General features: G+C 38.4%; 1 protein-coding gene across 1 annotated transcript in view; it reads right to left on the bottom strand.

Annotated features, from left to right (window-relative positions):
- MYH15 (myosin heavy chain 15) overlaps nucleotides 1-22,475 on the bottom strand; it is a 154,133-nt gene that overhangs the window by 70,012 nt on the left and 61,646 nt on the right. Inside the window, 7 exon segments of the mRNA XM_046001581.1 lie at nucleotides 2,384-2,773; nucleotides 4,876-4,966; nucleotides 8,094-8,239; nucleotides 9,920-10,096; nucleotides 11,027-11,269; nucleotides 15,483-15,738; nucleotides 21,094-21,230. Of these exon segments, the coding sequence (XP_045857537.1) occupies nucleotides 2,384-2,773; nucleotides 4,876-4,966; nucleotides 8,094-8,239; nucleotides 9,920-10,096; nucleotides 11,027-11,269; nucleotides 15,483-15,738; nucleotides 21,094-21,230 (1,440 nt within the window).

Below are 22,475 nucleotides of genomic sequence, written 5' to 3'. Positions count from 1 at the left end.
TTGTATCATAAGATTGTGGACCTTCAATACCATCTTCAGGCTCCACTTCTAATTTCTAGTTATCTTGCTATTTCTACCACATCTTCAGTTACTTCCTCCAGTGGAGTCTTAAACTCTCAAAGTTATCCAGAAGGATTGGAACCAACTTCTTCAAAACTCCTGTTAATTCTGATATTTAGACCTCTTCCTACAAATCACGAATGTTCTTAAAGTAGAATGTTCTTAATCTAGAAGGGTGAATGCTTTCCAGAAGATTTTCAATTTACTTTGCCCAGATCCATCAGTGATTTTGATGGATCTGTGGCAGCTAGAGACTTAAAAAATGTATTTCTTGAATCATGATATTTGAAAGTCAAAATGACTCCTTGATCCATGGGCTGCTGAATGGCTGTTAGCAAGCATGAAGACAACATGAATCTTATTGTATATCTTCATTAGAGTTCTTCAGTGACCAGGTGTATTGTCAATGAGTAGTACTATTTTGAAAGGAATCTTCTTTTCCAAGCAATAAGTCTCAACAGTAGGCTTCAAATATATGCTGTTATTCAGGCTTTACTTTTCCATTTCTATGGCACAGGCAAAGTAGATTTAGCACAATTCTTGTGGGTCCTTGGGTTTTCAGAATGGTGAATGAGCATTAGCTGCAACTTTATCCCCTAACAAGAGAATTAGGCTGTCCTTTGAAGCCAGGCATTGCCTTCTCCTCTCTAGCTAGGAAAGTTCTAGATGGCCTCTTCTTCTAATAGAAGACTGTCTACATTGAATTTCTCTGTTTAGTGTAACCATCTTCATGAATTATCTAAGCTAGATCTCCTGGAAAACTTGCTGCAATTTTTTTTTTTTTCCCCAGTGTTCCAAGATTCATTGTTTATCACCACACCCAGTGCTCCATGCAATACGTGCCCTCCATCACCAGACTCAATTTCTACATTGGCACTTGTTTCTTCACTTGGCACTTCATATTAGAGAGAGCTTCTTTCCTTAAACCTCAACAACTAACCTTCTGCAGCTTCCTCACCTCTCTCAGCCTTCACAGAATTAGAGAGTTAGGCCTTTGCTCTGGATTAGGTTTTAGCTTAAGGGAATGATGGTTTGATCTCCTATCCAGACCACTAAAGCTTTCTTCATTATCAGCAATAAGGCTTTTTCACTTGCTCATAACTCATGTGCTCACTGGAGTAGCACTTTTAATCTTCAGGAATTTTTCCTTTGCATCCACAAGTTGGCTAACCACTTGGCACAAGAGGCCTAGCTAGCTTTCAGCCTGTCCTTGCTTCCAACCTGCCTTCCTCACCAAGATTAATCATTTCAAGCTTTTGATTTCAAATGACAGATGTATAACTCTTCCTTTCACTTGAACACTCAGAAGGCATTTTAAGGTTATTAATTGGCCTCATTTCAATATTGTTGTGTCTCAGGGAATAGAGAGGCCTAAGGAGAGGGAGACAGGTAGGAGAATGGTCAGTCGGTGGAGCAGTCAGAACACACACATTTATCAATTAAGTCTGCCTTCTTATATGGGGCATGGTTCTTGGTGCCCCCAAACAACAGTAACATCTAAGATCACTGATCATAGATCACCATAATAAATATAATGAAAAAGTTTGAAATGTTGTACGAATTACCAAACTGTGGCACAGAGACATGGAGTAAGATGATGCTGTTAGATTAATGGCACTAATAGACTTGCTCAACTTAGGGCTGCCATAAGCCTCCAATTGTAAAAAACACATTATCTGTGAAGCACAATAAAGCAAAGCTCCATAAAATGTTGTATGTCTGTATTTGTTCTGATTAACTTAAGCTTTCTCTCAAATACCAGAAGGTAGGATGGCCATTACCTGTGAACTGATACTAGTCATTTGATATAAGAGCCTGTGCTATATGAACTAATGGGTGCAGTGAAGAAAGAACATGTGGTGAAACTTCCTTCTAAGTGCTGGCTGGTTACAGAGATGTCAGAAAAGATGAGGGGGAAAAGGTCTCTCCTGTTAGCAAAGCTCTTTGTGTCCACCATTCATTGAGACAAACACTAGAGTGTATGAAGCACCTCCATGGAGTGTTTCCAACTCAATGTCATTCTTCAAGAGAGACACACCACTCACCTAACTAGTGGCTTACTTTTCAGTCTACTTATTTATATCATCACCAGAAAGACCCATAAGAATCATGGACTGGAGCTCTAATAAAACCAGAAGCTACTGTCAGCCATGTGACCTTAATAACGTCCACTGAGATTAAGCCTGATCTAATCAATCAAAAGAAATATAGCTTCCATTAGCACACTCCTCAAGTCACCAATCTATTTATTTTTTCTTTTCTTTCCTCTCTCCCACCTACTTTCATGTTCTGAAGGCTGTAAGGTGGACTTAAGAATGTTTACCTTAGCTCTGGTCATCCGCTCAACATTCATCAAGAGGTCTTCCACTTCTAACTGCAAGTCACTCTTGTCTTTTTCTAATTTCTGCTTGACCTGTTGTAAATTGTCAAGCCGGCCCTGGAGCTCAGCCAGGCTGTCTGCATGTCTCTTCTTCAAAGTGGCAGAAGTTGCCTCGAAGTACAGTGTAGCCTCTTCCATGTCTCGGCGAAGCTTCTGGAATTTTGTTTCCTGTTTCTTAGTTATATCCAGCTGAGCCAAACTGGTGCTTCCTGCCTCCTCCAGCCTCTCATTCAAGTCTTCCAATTCTTGGATGAGGTCAGCTCTCTCCCTCTCCACCTTGGCTCGAGTGGTCCTTTCAACTTCGAGTTCCCTTTTAAAAGCTTGTATCTGTATCTGGGCAATAAATAATTTTGACTTTTACAAGGCACTTGTAGCATATTTTACATTAAGAGCTTTACTGTATTTTGATACCTTTCTCAACACTAAGAAAAGTTACATAACACTCTTGGTTCCCATTTTATAAAGAAGATAGAATACACAGAAATTAAATTATTTTTCCCAAATCAGTACAAAAACCAGAATTCAAATGAGCAGTTCCTCCAGATCTCCCAGTCCTTGGTGATGAGCAACTTCATTAAATTCTATACATGGACAGAAAACCACAGTAAAGAGCACTTTCTAAAGCAATAGGAAACATTTTTCATCAAACAAGAAAAAAAAATTTAAAGAGATTTAATAAAAACTAACATGATGAATTTTATATACAAGAACTCACTCCTCTAGAATTAGTTTACCAAACTCAGTTATTGGGAACTTGGGCAAATATCTGAAGAATAGAATGACTATCTCTGAGTCCAAGCAACTCACTCAGAAGAAACAGCATCAATGTAATTTTATACACAATTCTGACATACTTGGTTACTTGGCTTCTTTGTCTCAAGGTGATTTCAAGTCCCAGACATCTGAAGTAACATATTAGAATTGGTGGAGGAGTGGAGACTGCTACCACAAATAGTAATCTGATGCCATTAGAGGCAAAATTACTAGATAAAGGAAATTAGTGATAAGAACCCCCAGAGCCCAAAATCTTTTTTTTTTTTTTTTCCCGCAAGCCCAAAATCTTTTTAGTGTAAGGGCAAATAGCTCTACAAATTTTGACAGCATCATTGTAGTACAGGGAAGCCACTGATGTTTATTAACATCACCTTTAATAATTAAGCATACATTAGGATAGGGGTGAAAAGGGACAGAATTTATTTTAGAATTTGTTTTCCTTTCCTTTGAATAAGAGTACCATGGCTAGAGAATGCAGGGTTCTAGATCATGCCAATATGTAGGCTACCAGATCTGTAGAGGAGTTATGACAGAAAAAGTGCCAAAAAATTTATGACTTCCACACCCAAGTAAACATGCTCCCCTTCCAACGAGTTATTTTGGGATCCAATAACTTTGTCCCAAACAATACTATCATTAAACCAAACATTTCTGAAACATTTCCTCAGAAATAATCTTTAGAGCTTGTTTTTGGTTTTGCTTTGTTTTGTTTTGTTTTAAATCATCAAGGGAAGAGAATTTGTCTTTTGGATAAATTGAAACTTCTGGGTCTTTTTATTTTGGATAAAGTCAAGTATCATTTGAAGACAAGCCCGGTGAATATGATAGATAATCGCTTGGAGATTAATATTGTGTTTGAAATCATGCCTATAAATCAGGGAGACTGAATTCCTTATTTGGTTGAAAAAGGTCTCAGAAAATAATTATCAGAAAGAGGCTCAAAATTATTTGAGTAATGGCTACATTACTGAGATAAATATTTAGCTCCAAAGGAAAAACATCTATCATACAGATGTATATGCATTCGGCATATATAAGGAGTTATCTATACATGTGTGTAGGTACATGCCTATGTCCATACATACCTCTATTACTCTGTAACATGGTCAAATAGTATGAAACAACTATGTAGTCTAAAACTTATAAAAGCTTCCCATTATCAAATAATGTGTTGAGACTCCAGGTAGATATAAAACAGATTTTCAGCACAGAAATAAAATTGCCTTCTAATCACAAAGGCTAATCATTATAAAAAATTAAATTGCTAACACTGAATGCTTACCATGAATCAGGCTTTATGCTTACCACTTAAAAGAACTGTTGCTGTTAATAATATTAGATCAAACGTTGTCAGGAAGATTAATAATTGAAAAAAATAAATGTCTAGGATTTTAGCACAATGTTTGGTTCACTGTAAATATGCAACAAATTATCTATGTTTTTATTATGAAAAGAAAATTTAAGCTTCAAGGGTACTTTTCCTGAGTCAGCCAGCTGGCGAATGCCACAGTTTACCTTCTTAACCACTGCTCTTTTCTGCTTCTGTCCATAGTTGGCTGAAGGTATGGATATCCTGGCAAAGCATTTGTTACTGAAGTACCAATTACCACCCATAAATCTATATATAGCCACAGATACAAAGGTATCTGACAAATGATTACCTGGAGCTCCTTAACCGTGATCTGAAGCTGAGCCACCAGACCTTTCTCCTTCTCCACCTTTAAATTCATCTGATTCATTTCTAGTTCTTTCCTGTTAGGGAAAAATGTATCAAATGGAATTGTTTAGAGTGATAACATTTAGCTTAAATATTTTTAAAAATCATATTTAAAATTATAGTAATGACATATGAATTCATTCTCATTGTAAAAATTCAACTATTATATCTATATCTGAAATCTCCTTGGCTATCACACCCAATCTTTCTTCCTCCTCTAGAGGTAAACACCATTATCAGTTTGGTGTGAGTCCTTCCAGACATTTTTCTAAGTATTGGCATATGTTTGTGTTTATATATTGGTAGAACGAGTTTCATTTTCTTTACTGTGAAAAGTACAATATGATACATTTATATTTATAGTTCCATAACTTACTTTAAACCCAATTACTAATTGGAGGTTTTTCCATGTTGGCCCACACATAAATGATTTCATTTAAAAATTAACCATGACATACTGTTCCATGATTGAGACATGCTGTCATTTATCCATTTCCCTATTAATAAGCCCTTACGTTTTCCCCGATATTTTCATTTTGTAGATAACACTGTTCATATCCATGCCCCCTTGTGCACATGTAAGTGTTTCCTTAGAGTGGATACAGAGCAGGGAATCACTGGATCAAGTGCAAGTGTGTGCTTAAAAATATGGAACCCAAATAAATGAAAAAATAAAAGACATTCCTTTTTCTTAAAAAAAAAAAAAAAGTAACACACCCCTTTGCCCTGCAATAGCAGTGTGAGATTATTCCACATTCATACTTAATAGTAGCATACTTCTAAATTTTTCCTAGTCTGAGAGAGATTAGAATGACTTTCTGGGTTTTTTTTTTTTTTTTTTTGCTATTTTTTTTTACTATGTCATGTTAATCACCGTACAGTACATCATTTGTTTTTGGCATGGTGTTCTGTGGTAGAATGACTTTCTTTTTAACGCCCTTGTTTAACACTGAGGCAGCACCTTGTCAACTACTAGATTCAAAAATGACCAATAAGCCAAATGAACTGCCTGGTGGTATCCTTCAATCATTCGTCTGCTAGGCTGTTCACATAATTATTGAACTAGAGATTTCCTTTTAGTAGTCTTATTTATTTTCTGATTTCTGCTGTAAATATTTCTCCCATGTTATATAACTTGTTCTGATTTTGTTTGTGTTGGATTTTGCCATAAATGTTTAAGTATTTAAATATGTATCATTGGATATATCAAAATACTCTTTTTCTGCCTTTGCCTTTGCCACTTATTCAAGAAAATGTAACCTGCCATTTTCCTCAAGACTTATCACCTATGTTGTCTTCAAATCACTTTTGTCGTCTTCATTGTGGTAAGAACATTTAACATGAGATCTACCCTCTTCACAAGTATTTAAGTGTGCGATACAGCAATGCTAACTATAAGCACATTGTTGTACAGCAGATTTCTAGAACTCAGTCATCTTGCATAACTGAAACTTCATACCTGTTAAATAATATCCCTATTTTCCACTCCCTCCAGCCCCTAACACTCACCATTCTATTATGTTTCTACAAGCTTGACGATTTTAGGTGCCTCAGATAAATGGATCATGAAGTATTTGTTCTTCTATGATTCCCTATTTCACTTAGCATAGTATCCTCCCGGTTCATCCGTGGTGTCCCCTTCTTTTTAAAGGCTGAATAATATTCCATTATATGTATATGCCACATTTTCTTTATCCATTTATCCATCAGTGGGCAGTTAGGTTGCTTCTGTATCTTAGCTATTGTGATAATGTTGCATAGTCTAGCAGCCTCATAGCCTTGTTTTCACATTTAATTCTTTAATGCAACTGGATTTTGCATGTGGAAATAGTGCAAGGTAGAAATTTAACTTTCATCTCAGAAAATAAATAGCTAATAATCTCAGCACCATTTATTAAATACTCTATCCAGTCATCACTAATTAGAAATGCCACTTTTATCACACATCAAGTTTTTATAGATAATAGGTCCATTTAGAGGAATAGTTTTATAGTTAAGGTTGTACCTTTCTAAACACATGGATTTCTACAATGCCAGAGCTCTTTGACTTAGGGCCTACAAGCATCATTTTCACTTTGCTGAGCTGAAACATCATCTTAAAATTGAATGCTCAGGGACCTCTATCATGGTTTCTACATTCCACACACAGATAGAATGACTTATTTCTTCTTTTTCAAACACCTATCAAGTCCAGTATCTTCTTAGAATATTAAATCCTGAACATGAGCACGTGTCATAGCACCTGAAACACACAGACGGAAAAACCAGAAACTTAGAGCTTCTCACTTGACTCTCTTCTCTTCTTCCCTGTAAACCCAGGGATCAATGTGCTCCCAGCTTTATCCTGGCCCTGCCTTTCTTTTGGGTCTCACTGCTTCCCCCTTTTATCTGATCTATTCCCAATACCTTGAAAATCCCTAATGGTTAGAATTAAGTCTAGCTAAGCAGGGGAAGAGACAAGAGACAAGAGAGAAAGTCCATTTCCCTGAGCAGTGACACTAAACTGAGGGGGGCATCGTGCCCAGAGATCGTGGGAGTCGAAAGTTCCCCTAATTCTCATTGTTATGTTTTGCTTTAAATTTTAAGATTTAATATTTCTATGGTAAATTACTTGATAGAAAAGCTATATAAGTAACAATGAAGTTATATCTGGCCAACTTTTTTAAAGTGATCAGAGGCCTATATTGAACTTCACATTAGGGCTTTGTTTTGTTTTGTTTTATTGGCTTCTGTTTTATTATTATTATTATTATTATCATTATTATTTGCTTTTTATGCCGTTGGTCTCATCATAGGTAAAAGAAGTGAGCCCTTTAAATTTTTGGACTTGTAACCTCAAATTTCAATAATTCACATCTCACATGCCTTACACCATTATTTCCCACCTGCTACGCAGACACCTTCTCAATCACATTCTTCATGATTATGCATTTGCTCTCTTTTTACAACAAAATAATAAAGTCCAGCAAAAAAAAAAAAAAAAAAGAAAGAAAGAAAGAAAGAAAGAAAAGAAAAAGAAAAAAATCATCTCCTAGGCTTGTTATCTTCCCCTTCAAATCTTACGACATCTGACCCTGGAGTCACAAGGGTCAATGACATGAGAGAGCTGTTCCTCCCAAGACAAGGCCTTCCCAGATGTTGCGTCAACAGAAGGTGGCTTACTCGCTCAGCTTCTCTGCCAGCTGCAGTTGGCCGCTCTCCAGGTGCTCCATACTCACGTGCTGCAGCTTAAAATCGCCCTCCAGTTTGCTCTTTTCCCTCTCACAGTTCATTCTTGCTCTCCTCTCCTGCTCTAGGGCACCCTCAAGCTGACAAAAGGAGGCGTTATTTAACCAAATAAATTGGTAAAGTTTATACTTCACTAGATGTGTTCATGAACACTTACCTTCTGGAAAAAGAAAGAAAAATACAAAGCACAGATTATGTAAATGGTGCCCAGCTGTGTAGATATTTTAAAATAAAAATTGCATGCATCAGTAAGACAACGAAAAATCTAGAAATTACAGTGATGAAAGACAACTTTGGAGATTAAGGAACAGAAGCTCTGTCCTCAGAAAGGAGCCAATAATAAATAACCAGGGAGCGCTTATTTGATTGTTCCTCCCTGATGGGAAGCCCACTTGACACGGCAGCTCATTTCATGGGTGGATAAGTCCATTTACTCAGGAGTGCTTCTTCAGAGGAAGCCAAAATATTCTTTCTAAATTCTTCCCATGAGTCTAAGCTCAGCTCCCTGGAGCAACACCAAGCAGATCTGTCTCTACACAATCACCTATAAATATGAGGCATCTGTCCTGGTTCCATCTTCTAGTCCATAACATTACGTCAAACATCATGTCATATTCGGGTACCACACCAGGGGCTCAGAACATTCCAGTTTTGCTGGATTAGCACTGTCAACAATACCGGGGCTGGTTTGGCAGGAAGCTAGATAACAGTCACAATATGGCTATTTGTTCATGGATATATTGAAATGGTTACTTTTCAGCAATAGGAGCTATTTCCTGTAACCAGCAAAATATATGAAGTTCAAATAGGAGGAGGGAGGATTTCTGGAAGGATTATGTTAAAAACCTGAAAGTAGATGAACTCCAGGAGAGAACAAGTGAGTGTGTGTGTGTGTGTGTGTGAGAGAGAGAGAGAGAGTGCGAAAGAGCGAGAGAGCAAGAGCGAGAGAAAGAACACACACACACACAGTAAATCCTCATATTGCGGCTTTGTGAGACACACAATCAGTGGAAATAGAAAGAGAATTGAGACAACTAACAGGTAATAGAGGAAACCGATAGAAAGGCATGAGGAAAAAGAAGCAAATAATTCAAATAAAAAACCAGACCACCTCTGTCAGCAATTTTATAAAGGCCAAGCTTTTGGAACTAATAAGAGAGTGAATGCCTCTGCTCTGCCAGCTGGGAAGGGGAAGAAAGAATGGTGACGCGACCATGAAGAGTGGTTTGAAACATCTTTATGCCACAGGGTGTTTGGAGGCAGAACAGGGACACCATCTTTAGAATCTTACAAGCGTTTTCCCAAAGCATAGGTTGAACACGGCTCGTGATTTACATATCTTTCAATTCTAAATGAACCTCAGCATGTCGCTGGAAACACACCGGGCCTTAAACTAATCTTTCAGCACTCGTGTCAAAGTGAGAACCAGCCTACCTGTTGGGCAAAACACCAGGTTCTCGAGGAGCTATGGGGAAAAGTCTGTCACTTACAGGGATAACCCTACAAATCCTCTGAATGTTCTCCTCCCACTGCCCAGGGTTGTAGGAAGGTTGCATTTAAAAACTGACAGGTTACATGCTGGGAATTCTCTTATATTGGAGTGGTTCAGTTTTATCAAGGAACAAATAAACCTCTGTTCTAAATATTAAAGATACAAGTCACGCTACTAAGTTTTCCCCAAACTGTCAAGATAAATTAAGTAAAAATCAGAGGCTTGTATACATGGAGACGGCTAACTAGCGAGATACAACACTTCCTACCTCATCTACTTGCCGTTCCAATTTCAACTTGGCTGTGCTCAGGCTGCTGAGTTTCTCCTCCTCTGTGACCAGGTCAGCCAGCGTCTGCTGATGGGCCTCCTGCATGACCTTGGCCACTCTGTTCAGTTTGCTGATCTCCTCATTTAGAGACTCCACTTCCTCAGTCAGGCTCTTGACCTGTGGGAAGACGATGGTGACAGCAGCATTAGCGTTTCCGCTGAGAGGGTGGGCAACTGCTACGGCCGTCTTGTCTCTTTTCCAGTACACACACGGACTTAGGGTAGGGGGTATTCTGGCTAAGCAAGTATCAGGTTCCTCATTCGACGGCCAGGTTTCCGAGCGTCGTATGATTATACAGCAAGAACATGACTCAAGGTAATTTTCTGAGTGCTCAGGGGGCACGCAGCAATCTTGTTGTGTCTCAGATCCTGAGAGTGGCAACGGAAGAAGAGCTCCAGCTGTTCAAATATGCAAAAATGGAAGCTGGCTCTATCAGGCCCACATGCTTTTTATGAAAGGGAACCAATGGCACAAGAATGGCTATTTAATTGTCTGCCAAAATTACAGTGTCATTCCAGAGACCATTTGTTTATCAGAGGTTGGAAACAGACTCCTCAGCTAGTTTCAATCCATACACAGAGCACCCGTAAAAACCCTCAACTGAAATGAACAGAATGTCAAAATCCTTCGCTGGAATTAACATGACATCTTCAAGGTCGAACTTTAAATTAATGACAGAGGTGGGGGTTCAGACACATCCCAAATCACCTTTCAGTAAACCCCATCATGTTCGCTCTCCTTCCAAAAAAGGCTACTCAGAGGCCCGATGAAATCATGCTGCTCTATTAGAGTTCAGATGTCATAAGACGGAAACAAGTGAAGATCTTTCATTTGGAAAATAAAGCGGAATTCCGGAAATTTGAATTGGAAATTTGAATCGGGACACCACAATTCACTGGACCCCTCGTTTTATGCCGGTTTCGACTGGGACTGCTGTCAAGTTCAGGCCACCGGTTCCTCCATGTGAGCCCAGCAAGCCTGGTACCAGAACCTGATGGGGGGTGGGATTCGGGCATCCAGGTCTCCCTGACATTATCAAAAAAGTACCTTGTGCTGTGTAGCACGCTTCTCCTTCTGTGACTTCACCAACATTGTTTCCAGGTCATCAATTTCTTTCTTCAACTCGGAACATTCATCTTCGAGCTTTCGCCCCCTGGCAGTCAGCTCGGAATTTATCTCCTCTTCTTCCTCCACCCGCGCAGACAGCACCTTCACTCTGGCCTCCAGCTGGATCTTGGATTTAATCAGCGACTCACACTGCTCTTCAACATTTGCCAGGGTCTCTTGCTCCTGCCATGATGAGGAGAAAATTGTTGCCAAAAGCTGGAAATAATTTATCAGCTAGACGAAAACGCTGTTTAACGCACAGCAAAGAGATAATTGCCTGCCCTGTGACCAGCACTTTTCACCCGCCTTTCCTCAGCAGGTGAAATAAAATTCCCAGTTCCCTGATCCTATTGTTGAGAAGTGGAGGAGTTACTTGTGCTAGGAGGTGCTTTTGATCTTTCGGGCCATTCAGTAGATTAGATTACCTCTTCTAAAGCACTTAATAGAATCCTGGTGGCTTAAAGCAGCTAACATGCCTCCAAAAATCAGTGGCTTACTGCTTAATTCACAGCTTCTGGAAGCCTCCACATGGCAAAGAGTTTGAGGTTGATGCCTTGCCCAGAATAAAGTCTTTTGAGAAAGAAAGCAGTGCCCCCTCAGACACTATAATATTCATAATACTATTATAAGTGCCCTGGTGCACTTGTTTAATATACCTTCAACAAATAGAATTGTGTATCTTTTATTTACAGGTTGAATTTAGAATTTATACATTTCACTTGCAAGTTATTAACTAGAGTCCACTATTATTTCCAATGAAAATCTTTTGCTCAGTGATTCTGCCAGTGGTGAGTTCCACAAATTAAACACCGAATGTAAAATAGTCTTTCCTATCGTCCTTTCAAATGTCTTACCTCCAAGTCTCCATTGATTGATCCACAGTCCCTGTGTTATAGGTCAAGTAAAAAATGAAGAGGTCATTTGCCTTTTTGCTATAAAACATGTTTTGTAACTTTGAACCTCTCTAATGTGTTTGTGAGAGACTAAATAAAACTTCTTCCTTGTGAGCAAGTTTTTAATTACTGTAGGTCTCACTGCAACATAACTTCACTTGCATCTCCGGCTTCCAACTCTCGACCTCTTCACCCATCCTTTGCAATGGTCCTCTGGGAAATTTATTTTTTCAAAAAGATTTATTTATTTAGTTGAGAGAAAAAGAGAGTGTGCAAGTGGGGGGAGGAGCAGAGGGAGAGAGAAAGAGATAAAGAATCTTCAAGCAGACTCTCCATCGAGCACAGAGACAGATGCAGGGCTCAATCCTAGGACCCTGAGATCATGATCTGAGCCCAAATCAAGAGCTGACCACTCAACCAACTGAGCCAGCCAGGTGCCCCCAGCAATTTATTAACTATTTACCTGGCTTAAGTTGTTTGGCAATGCAAAGTGGTGCAGCCACTCTGAAAAACAGCATGGAATTTTCCGCCCAAAGAGTTAAAAATAGAACTACCCTACAATCCAGCAATTGCACTACTAGCAATTTACACTATTACAATTGCACTACTAGGTATTTACAAAAAGGATACAAAAATATAGATTTGAAGGAGCACATGTACCCTGATGTTTATATCAGCATTATTAACAATAGCCAAATTATGGAAAGGACTCAAATATCCATCGACTGATGAATGCATAAAGAAGATGCAGTGTGTATGTATATAATGGAATACTACTCAGCCATCAAAAGGAATCTTGCCATTTGCAATTACATGGATGGAGCTAGAGAGTTTAATGTTAAGTGAAATAAGTCAGAGAATGATAAAAACCATATGATTTCACTCATATGTGGAATTTTAGAAGCAAAATAGATGAATATAGAGGAAAAAAAAAGGAGAGAGGGAAGCAAACCATAAAAGACTCTAAACAATGAGAACAACTGAGGGTTACTGGAGGGATGTGGATGGGGATGGGCTAGATGGGTGATGGGTATTAAGGAAGGCACTAGTTGTGTTGAGTAGTGGGTGTTACATGTAACTGATAAAGCACTAAATTCTGTTCTTGAGACCAATATTACACTATATCTTCACTAGAATTTAAATAAAAATTTGAGGAAAAAATAGAAGAAAAAGGCCAAATTCTAGGCCATTGATTTCTGGCTAACTTTTAAGGATGGCCATCTGCCCAACAAATGGGGCTCAAAAAGGCACAGATGGGGAAAGCACAGAATAGTAAATCTCTAACATCACTGAGGACCAAAAGAAAAGGGATAAATTAAAACAAACAAGAACGTCAAAGCAGGAGGGGTCCATGCAGATCAGAGAAGCTTTCAATGTTTGGGAAATAATGGGAACATTTGATCTTAGTTCACACCAGGTTGACAAGCAGAATGCTTATTCGCCCTATTCCATTCAGTCTGTGTACTGGACCTGTCACCATCACTGAATGAAGAAGACAGTCCAATCGACCATCATTGATCCCTTCATTAAACATGACAGCAGGATTTGGGGGCCAGCTGAGCAATGGTGTGGTAGGTTAACAGTGGGAATATATCCCTTCCCCGATGGTAGTTAATAATGTTAATTAGAACGGGTTCATTCACGCAGTTCTGCTGGTATTTTGAATAAATGAAAGATTTGAAAAGAATATTTGTTTCCTTGATCCCTGCTGTGTTCAGCTGTGTCCCTTAAAAATAAATAATAAAATATGTCATAGCTCTGTCAACTTTTAAAATCTCAGTTACAATTTGAACTCATCTCAGCCTACCTGAGTTTGCCCCCATAGGCTTCCCATGGGTTTCCCGTGTTCCCCATGCTGATCCCTTATTGTGTATCCCAGGCTTTTACCTGCCACCCCCTGCATGCTTTGAGTCCATTTCTATCTCCCATGTCAGCCTAGGTAGCACTGGCCATTCTCTCTGTTGACAGGAAGAATGATGAAAACTGGGAGGTCAGGTCTCATCTGAAGCTGCTTCTCCCCCAAGCCACACAAAACATGGTATTGCCAATGGTGATTTTCACAGTATGAATTTAAAGTAGATTTGGAGTGAGGCCCAGGAATTTGTATTTCAAACAAGTGTGACCCAGGTCAGGCTGAAATACACTGAAATTTTAGAACCAATGTTATGTTAAATATGTATCAGAAAAATGGGTCTGGAGGTCCCTGGGTGGCTCAGTTGGTTAAGCATCTGTCTTCAGTTCAGGTCATGATCCTAGGGTCCCAGGATCGAGCCCTTACATTGGGCTCCCTGCTGAATAGGGCGCTTGTTTCTCCCTCTCCCTCTGCCACTCCCCTTGCTTGTGCTCACTCGCTATCTCTCTGTCAAATAAATAAATAAAATCTTTAAAAAAAAAAAGAAAAAAGAAAAAGAAAGAAAGAAATACAGGTCTGGATGAAATTCTTCTACAAAAAGTGGCCTCTTGGAAAACTGATGAATAGCATAAGACCAAAGAAAAGAGTAACTTGGATCAGTCTAAAATTATTAAATTTTCTGTTTTCTGTAAGTTCAAAAATCAGGAAAAAATGTTCTATAATTGTATTGTATAAATTGTATATAGTTGTATTAGAACCCAGTATTTTTTTAGCTTAGCACTGTGCTAAGTGGGATGGAGAATATAATAACAGTGGAGAAAACCTCATCACTGCCTTTGGGGTGTTTAGGGATAATAGCAGTCCTGGTGCCTAGAGAGGAGGAATGTGAAAGGGAGTGAGTAACGGCACACGAGTATCAGAGTGGAGATGGGGGCTCAGATGCCAAGGCCAAGGGTTTGGAATCTGTAATGCACATATTGCAGGATCTGAAACTTATTCATCAGAGAAGCAACACAATGTTTGTTTAAGACAATGGTTCTCAATCCTAACTGGATATCAGAATCACCCATATAGATTATTTGAACCCACGTAGGGCCTGCTTAATCAAAATATCTGACAGTGGGGTCTAGACATCTTTCTATTTTTTTAATGCTTCACCAATAAGTTTGAGGCAAAGCCAATGTTGAGAGCTGCTCTTTTAAGAATTGAACTGATTAATGAAGTTGATTTGGACTGCGGTAGGGGAAGTAGAGAAACCAAAATCAGGAAAACAACTAGAAGCAAACTGCAATAATCCTGAAGATTTCAGTAAAGTTTTTCTCAGAATCTACTAAATCCTGTCTTTTGATTTGCTAATGGATCACACAAAATTTAAATTAAGACCCAGAGCTCCTTGGTTCCCATGATAGACTGTGGTGCTTTTGTATACTTAAAACCCATCTAAGAGTTTGTCCCCTTTTCAAAGACATCCTGCCAATGAAATCAGCTCACTTGAAAACAGGGTGTCTCCTTAAGTGTTTCCATTGTGTCTGCTGAAATGCTATAGTATTTGAAAAGCACATGCCTCATTTTTCTCAAGTGAACACTGCCTGCAGAACAAGGGACTCTAATTAAAAACTTGATGTGGAGAACAAATGATGGAGCCACTCACAGCCTGCAGCTGAAGAAGCAGGTCATTCTTTTCCCTGACGAAGGAAAACTGTTTGGCTTTCAGTTCTTCCCTCTGAGATTCCGAGTTCTCCAGGGTCTTTTGCAGTTGCACACACTCTTCCTTCAGAGCAGCTATCTCCTCTCCCATTCCAGCAGATTTAACTAGAGGCTTGATCTTGAAGAAGAGTCTCATCCAGGGCCAAGTCTTCACAGCCATGAAAACTCTTAGGTTCCACTGGATCACAAGAAGGGCTTCCCTAAATCAAGAGAGAAAAAGAAAAACAAGTGAACCCAGACAATAGGAGAGCCATTTTCCCAATTAAGATCCTTAAGAAGCGTACTTTTGAGGAGTCATTAAAGTTTCTCATTTATCTTCAAAACCCTTCTACATCTGGGCTCTCACTTGATTCTGGCAAAAGCCCTATGAGGGACTTCTGGAGCTAGCAATATTGTGAGCTAGATGCCGCCAAAATATTCCCACTGCAAACATCCTTGCAATGAGAGCTGAGCTGGAAAGAGGGTAACAGGGAAAGAGGGAGCAAAAAACCCTAATGAAAAGTCAATGTGTGTATAGCTTGGCCATCTTCATGGAAGGAAGGAACCAGTCTTGGTATTGTAGGAATTGATATTTTTATATCCATATGGATAAAGAGACAGGCTGAGACTTTCAAAAAACATCACCCTTCATGAAAAGAAGAATTTTAAAATTCACCACTGGCACAAAGTGATGTCAAAGAAAAGTACATCTGATTTGCTCTGGCCTCAGGGTAAAGCAAAAATTCTACTCCAGGAATTTTTTGTTTTTATCATGGATCAGGACCACTGAAATGTCTGAGGTTTAAACTATGCTATCTGATCAGTGCAGATGCATGTAAGAATTTAGCATCATCATTTTTTACGCTGGCAATAAATACCCTTTGGGCTTTTGGGAAAAGAAAATGCAAATGTGCACTGAAGTAAGTACCCTAAAATCAAGCACTAGAGATTCTCTTAAAGTCCCTTTAAAGATGAGCTTACTCTTCAAAATTACAAAACACATATAGAAAAAAAAAATCATCCATCAGTGAGGGTGAGCAACTATAATAAAAAGTTTGATTAACCCCCAAAGCATTTCAAATAATTGAACAAATCTGATGGAGACCATAAAATAATTGTTAAAAATTCTTAAAGGCATAGAGGGAAGACTTGAAAAAATAAGAAAGAAATGAGCCATTATAATAAAAGGGCAGAAAGATTTGAAAGAGGACCAAATAAAATATCTAATATTGGAAAATATAGTCATTTAAATCAAACATTCAATGTAAGAATTAACCAGCTGATTAGACACATTAAAAAGTTATGAATTAATAATAAACCCAAAGCAAGTGGAAAGAAGGAACGAATAAAGATGAGATCAGAAACTAATAAACTAGAATAAAAAACAAAATAAGGTGATTTATTAGATAATCTAAATAAACTTCTGACATCAATGATTAAGAAAAAGGGCAGAAGGCACAAATAAACAGTACTAGAAATAATGATATTCCAAGAATAATCTAGGATTATGCTTTAGAAATATATTTATAGATATGATAGAGATTAAAATCATAATCTAGCAAATTAGAAAATTTAAAAGAAATGTACAATTTTTTAAAGAAACTCATCTAAATTGATTCAAGAAGAAAGGAATATCTCAACATGTTACAACTATTAAATAAATGGAATCAAATTTGTAAAATCTATCAAAAAAATTCTGTCACCATATCTACATGGTTTTACAAGCAAATTTTACCAACCATTCTAGGAGCAGAAAATCAAAGTAAATTGTTTCATGTTTTGAAAAGAGGAGACATTCCCCACTTGTTTTATAAGGGTAAGATCACCTTGATCCAAAGTCTGATAATGTAGGAGAAAAAAATTACCAAACTTATTCATAAACAATGTTGCAAAATCCTTATGATAATACTATAATGAAATTCATCAATGTATGAAACAGTTCAAAAACAAAGTGGGTTTAACATTTTTTAAAATCTATCAATATAATTCAATATATATAGGTCAATGGGGGAAAAAAAAAACCTATGTAATTATTTCACCAGATGCAGAAAAAGAATTTGACCACTTTCCTTAGAAAAATGCTTAACAACATAGGATGGAATAAAAGTCCTCCACACGGGGTGCCTGGGTGGCTCAGTGGGTTAAAGCCTCTGACTTCAGCTCAGGTCATAGTCCCAGGGTCCTGGGATTGAGCCCCACATCGGGCTCTCTGCTTGGCAGGGAGCCTGCTTCCTCCTCTCTCTCTTTGCCTGCTTCTCTGCCTACTTGTGATCTCTGTCTGTCAAATAAATAAATAAAATCTTAAAAAAAAAAAGTCCTCCACACAATATATCATACCTACAAAAAGAAAAATCTATAGTTAACATCTTCTTAAAAGGGAAACGACTGCTTTCCCCGCAGTCAGAAATATGACAAAGTTTGGCAAAAGTTTTTGAAGTCCAAAATACCACAAGTTGGCATCAATATAGAGCAATGGGATTTTCATATACTTCTGGTGAAGAGTAAATTGGAAAGCATTTTGGTGATATCTCATGAAGATGAAGTGGTATGTAGGCTAAAATCTACTAATTCATACCCTAGAGAAAAGCTATGGAAACTGCAGGCCTCACCAGCTGTTACCCACAAACTCTTAGAACGTGAACCAGCATTTTGAGTGATATTGCCCTCAAGACACTCCTGCACATGTGCAGGGGCAGACATTTGAAAAATTATACTAGAGAGCTGTTCCTAATAGGAAAAAATTGTAAATGAGTTAAATTTACTTGAGCTAGGAAATGGATCAATAAATCATGGTATATTTGTAGAGTGGAATACTATAGAGCAGTTAAATCCATAATCTAACACTGGCTTTATCAACATTAATAAATTTCAAAAATAGTACTGAAAAAAAATAGAACAAATTTCTGTATAATATATACAGAATATTATTTATGTGAAGACTGAATACAGGCAAAATCATATAAGCTTTTGAGGATATCTGCATATCTCCATAGGATTCAGATAAAGACAGAAATACACAAGATGCTTCAACTGTATCTGTTATTTTTATTTATTCATTCATTTATTTATTTAAAGATTTTATTTATTTGAGAGAGAGACAGAGAGAGTGAGAACACGAGTGAGGTGAAGAACAGAGGGAGGGGTGCCTGGGTGGCTCAGTGGGTTAAGCCTCTGCCTTCAGCTCAGGTCATGATCCCAGGGTCCTGGGATTGAGCTCCGCATCGGGCTCTCGGCTCAGCAGGGAGCCTGCTTCCTCCCTCTCTCTCTGTCTGCCTCTCTGCCTACTTGTGATCTCTGTCAAATAAATAAATAAAATCTTTAAAAAACAAAAAACAAAAAAAGAACAGAGGGAGATGCAGAATCCCTGCTAAGCAGAGAGCCTGATGTGGGGTCCAAACCTGGGATTCCAGGATCATGATCTGAGCTGAAGGCAGACAGCTAACTGACTAGGCCACCCAGGTGCCCTTGTTAATTTATTTTTTTAATGTTGTGAGCAACTGCCAGAAAAATATGTTAAAGGTATGAAAACATATCTTTATATGTTTTTTATATGAAACATGAATGAAATATAGAATGATAACAAAAATTCAGGATCTGGGGAACTAGGTATAGGATCTGGATTAAGGGAGAAATACATAAAAATCTTCAATTCTGTAAATGGTTTTTTTTTTTCCAAAGTTTTTTTTTTAAAGATTTTATTTATTTACTTGACAGAAAGAGATCACAAGTAGGCAGAGAGGCAGGCAGAGAGAGAGAGGGAAGCAGGCCCCCTGCCGAGCAGAGAGCCCAATGTGGGACTCGATCCCAGGACCCTAAGATCATGACCTGAGCCGAAGGCAGCGGCTTAACCCACTGAGCCACCCAGGCGCCCCTCTGTAAATGTTTTTAAATCGTGAGCAGTAGAGAGAAAATGTTTAGAAACTGCTAAACTTTTGATAATAAGCTCCATGAGTATGCATTAGAATATTTTCTGTATTTTTTGTGTGTTTGAAATGTTTTTTTTTGTTTGTTTGTTTGTTTTTTGTTTGTTTGTTTGAAATGTTTTATAATAATTGTTTAAAGCCAGAGTGCCTTGTGCCTGGGTGGCTCAGTTGGTTAAGTATCTACATTCAACTCAGGTCATGATCCCAGGGTCCTGGTATGGAGCTCCCTGCTCAACCAGGAGCCTGCATCTACCTCTGCCCTATTCCCCCACCCCTGCTTATACATACACACACACTCTCTCTCTCTGTCTGAAATAAATAAAAGTCTGTAAAAAATTTTTAAAAATTAAAAATTAAAAAAAATTGTTAAAGTCATCCTATTATTTAGAAGGAGTGGATAGTAAAGACCTCATTTCACATGGGGCATCTGGGTGGCTCAGTCAATTAAGAGTCAGCCTTTGGCTCAGGTCATGATCTTCAGGTACTGGGATCAAGCTCCATGTCAGGCTCATAGCTCAGCAGGAGTCAGCTTCTCCCTCTCCCTCTCCCTCTGCCTCCCCCACGCCCTTGCTTGTGTTGTCTCTCACTCAAATGAATAAATACATTTTTTTAAAGACCTCATTTCACAGGTGAAGGAAGTGAACTATATAGACATTAAGAGTTTTACCAAAATTTATATAACTAGTCCTAGAAGCCATGTCTTCTGATTCCCAAACTCCCATAAATTCCCATACCTTACTGAGCATGATATGAGTTACAGAAGATTGTTTAGGAAAGGTCTCTTAATATCTTTGCTATCACCATGTAACTATCTTTTTCTTCTTTGGAAAAACAGAAGGAATTAACAGATTATCAATTAAACAAGTTATACCAAGATCTGTGGACCTCTCTCCAGAAGATAAACTATACCATAGAAAAAGTAAATGCAACAATTGCAGAATCTTTTGCTCACAATCCCTTTCTTTAGAGATTTTTCTAGCTTGCACTCCATGATTCTCTTAAAGAATAGACAAAACCTACACCTTAGTGTCCAAATGTGGTGATAAATGTCCCTAGTGAACCTGCCTGAAATGAAATAAGAGAGTTATGATTACGTATCACCAACAGCCACAGTTTCTGACCCAGGGGAGGTTGTAAAGTGGTCAGAACACCTCCTCACTCTGCAGCAATTTCCCTAGAGTTGGCTGTGGGATGCATGCGAACTTTTCCAGGTCTGCTTTGGTTATGAATTGTGAGTCACGCCACCCTCAGAGATCCAGACTTCCTTCCTCAGAGATCCAGATCCTATAGACCTGACTATAAAGAATCCCTCCAAAGGGAAGCCCAGAAACGATACAAGAAATATCTGAATTACGCTTATACTTGGTTAGATACTGCAATAAAAGCCCTTTGTGTTTTGTTTGATGTTCTAGCTCAGCGGGGGGGGCCGCGTCCCCCCGCCTCCCTCTCTGCCTCCCTCTCTGCCTGCTTGTGATCTCTGTCTGCCAAATAAATAAATAAAAATCTTTAAAAAAAAATTTTTAAGTGAAGTCCCAGCCTGAGCAGAGGTGGCAGTCCTTTACACTGACCTATGATGAGACAGTGAGATAAGGTCACATTGATGCAGGTACACTGCTACTCTGGCAGTGGGAGTGTAGGGTAAGGATATCATACCTCTCTTCTAGAATCCTCTGGAACGTGATTCGCATCAGTTGGCCCCGTACTCTGGCCTGGAGCAATGTAAAGACTTTGGATAGTCTCGCATCTCTCATTGATTCCAGTTGTTCCAGAAAGCCAGCTTTTAAAAACACCTAAAAGGAATAATCAGACGCTAGTTCCACCCATAATGGGCATTCATTATTCAGTCTACTGAATGACTGCATGAACAACTGGTGTATTCATTGAATAGGTTGCATATCTTGTTAAGTCCTACTCAAGGTGTAAAATGTACGTTCTAGAAGGTTTGCTTTTATAAATCTAAAATTTGCAAAAATATTTTATTTCATCCTGTGGTCATTTTGGTTCCTTAAGAACATAGACTATTCTCTTCATCTTTTAATAATATATAGGCTGTTGAGGGAACCTAGTTTAAATTTTAAGATCGACCCAGCCAAGCAGTGCTCTGCAGTGTCAGACAAGGGTCTGCAAACTTTTCTGTAAAAGGCCAGATAGAAAATATTTTTGGGCTTTACAAATCACATAGAATTTTCATAGATCTATAGAATCTTCTTCATTTCCTCTTCCTCCCTTTCTTCTCCTCCTTTTCTTCCTCTTCCTTTCCCCCTTCTTTAAAACAAACAAACAAAGAAAGAAAAAACCCAACCATTTTAAAATGTCAAACCATTTTTAACTAATGGGCTATATTAAAAATAGGCCATGGAAATGGCCTTTAGGCCAAGGTTTGCTGATCTCTGCTCTAGAGAAAGTGACAATGTCTTAGCCATTAAAGAATCCACATCAATACTTTTTTCAAGAATTAGAAGTAATGGCCAAGATGAGGTGAGTGAGGTGTCAGGCACAAATTTTAAGGAAGAACTCACTTTCAAGGTTGCATAAGTCAGTACTTACATAACCCTAATAGTGAGTACCATTTAAACTTTGTGCCTCAGGAGGCTCTCTTACCTCATGCTAGTCTTATCTAGACTAGTAGAATACAGCAAAAGCAGCTAAGTCCACAGGGAAACAAGGTACCGGTAGCGGAAATCAGCAGAAGCAACAAACACCAGAAACAGATTCTCAGGTATTCAAAATGTGGGAGTCAAGTAACATTTTATAATCATGTCCTATGGAGCTTCTTTTCTGTGAACTTTTCACCCTAGACCCTCCAATTCTCTTTCTAATAATTTGGTCCTTCTATGCATGTCATTAGGAACAACCTGATGTTGACTATCAAATGAAACCAAATCTATTAGAAGTTTCCCATAATATGTGGATCATATCAAAATCATCTAGGACAAAGCAGAATTTAGCAAACCACATTTAAGGAACTTCACTGTGGATTAATTTTTTGGGATAGTGGGGTTGACCTTAACATTTTATTTACTTGTACAGTTTGG

Source organism: Meles meles, chromosome 4, assembly GCF_922984935.1.
Source record: "Meles meles chromosome 4, mMelMel3.1 paternal haplotype, whole genome shotgun sequence".
Taxonomy (NCBI): Eukaryota; Metazoa; Chordata; class Mammalia; order Carnivora; family Mustelidae; genus Meles; species Meles meles.
This window is presented reverse-complemented; position numbering and strand designations above follow the sequence as displayed.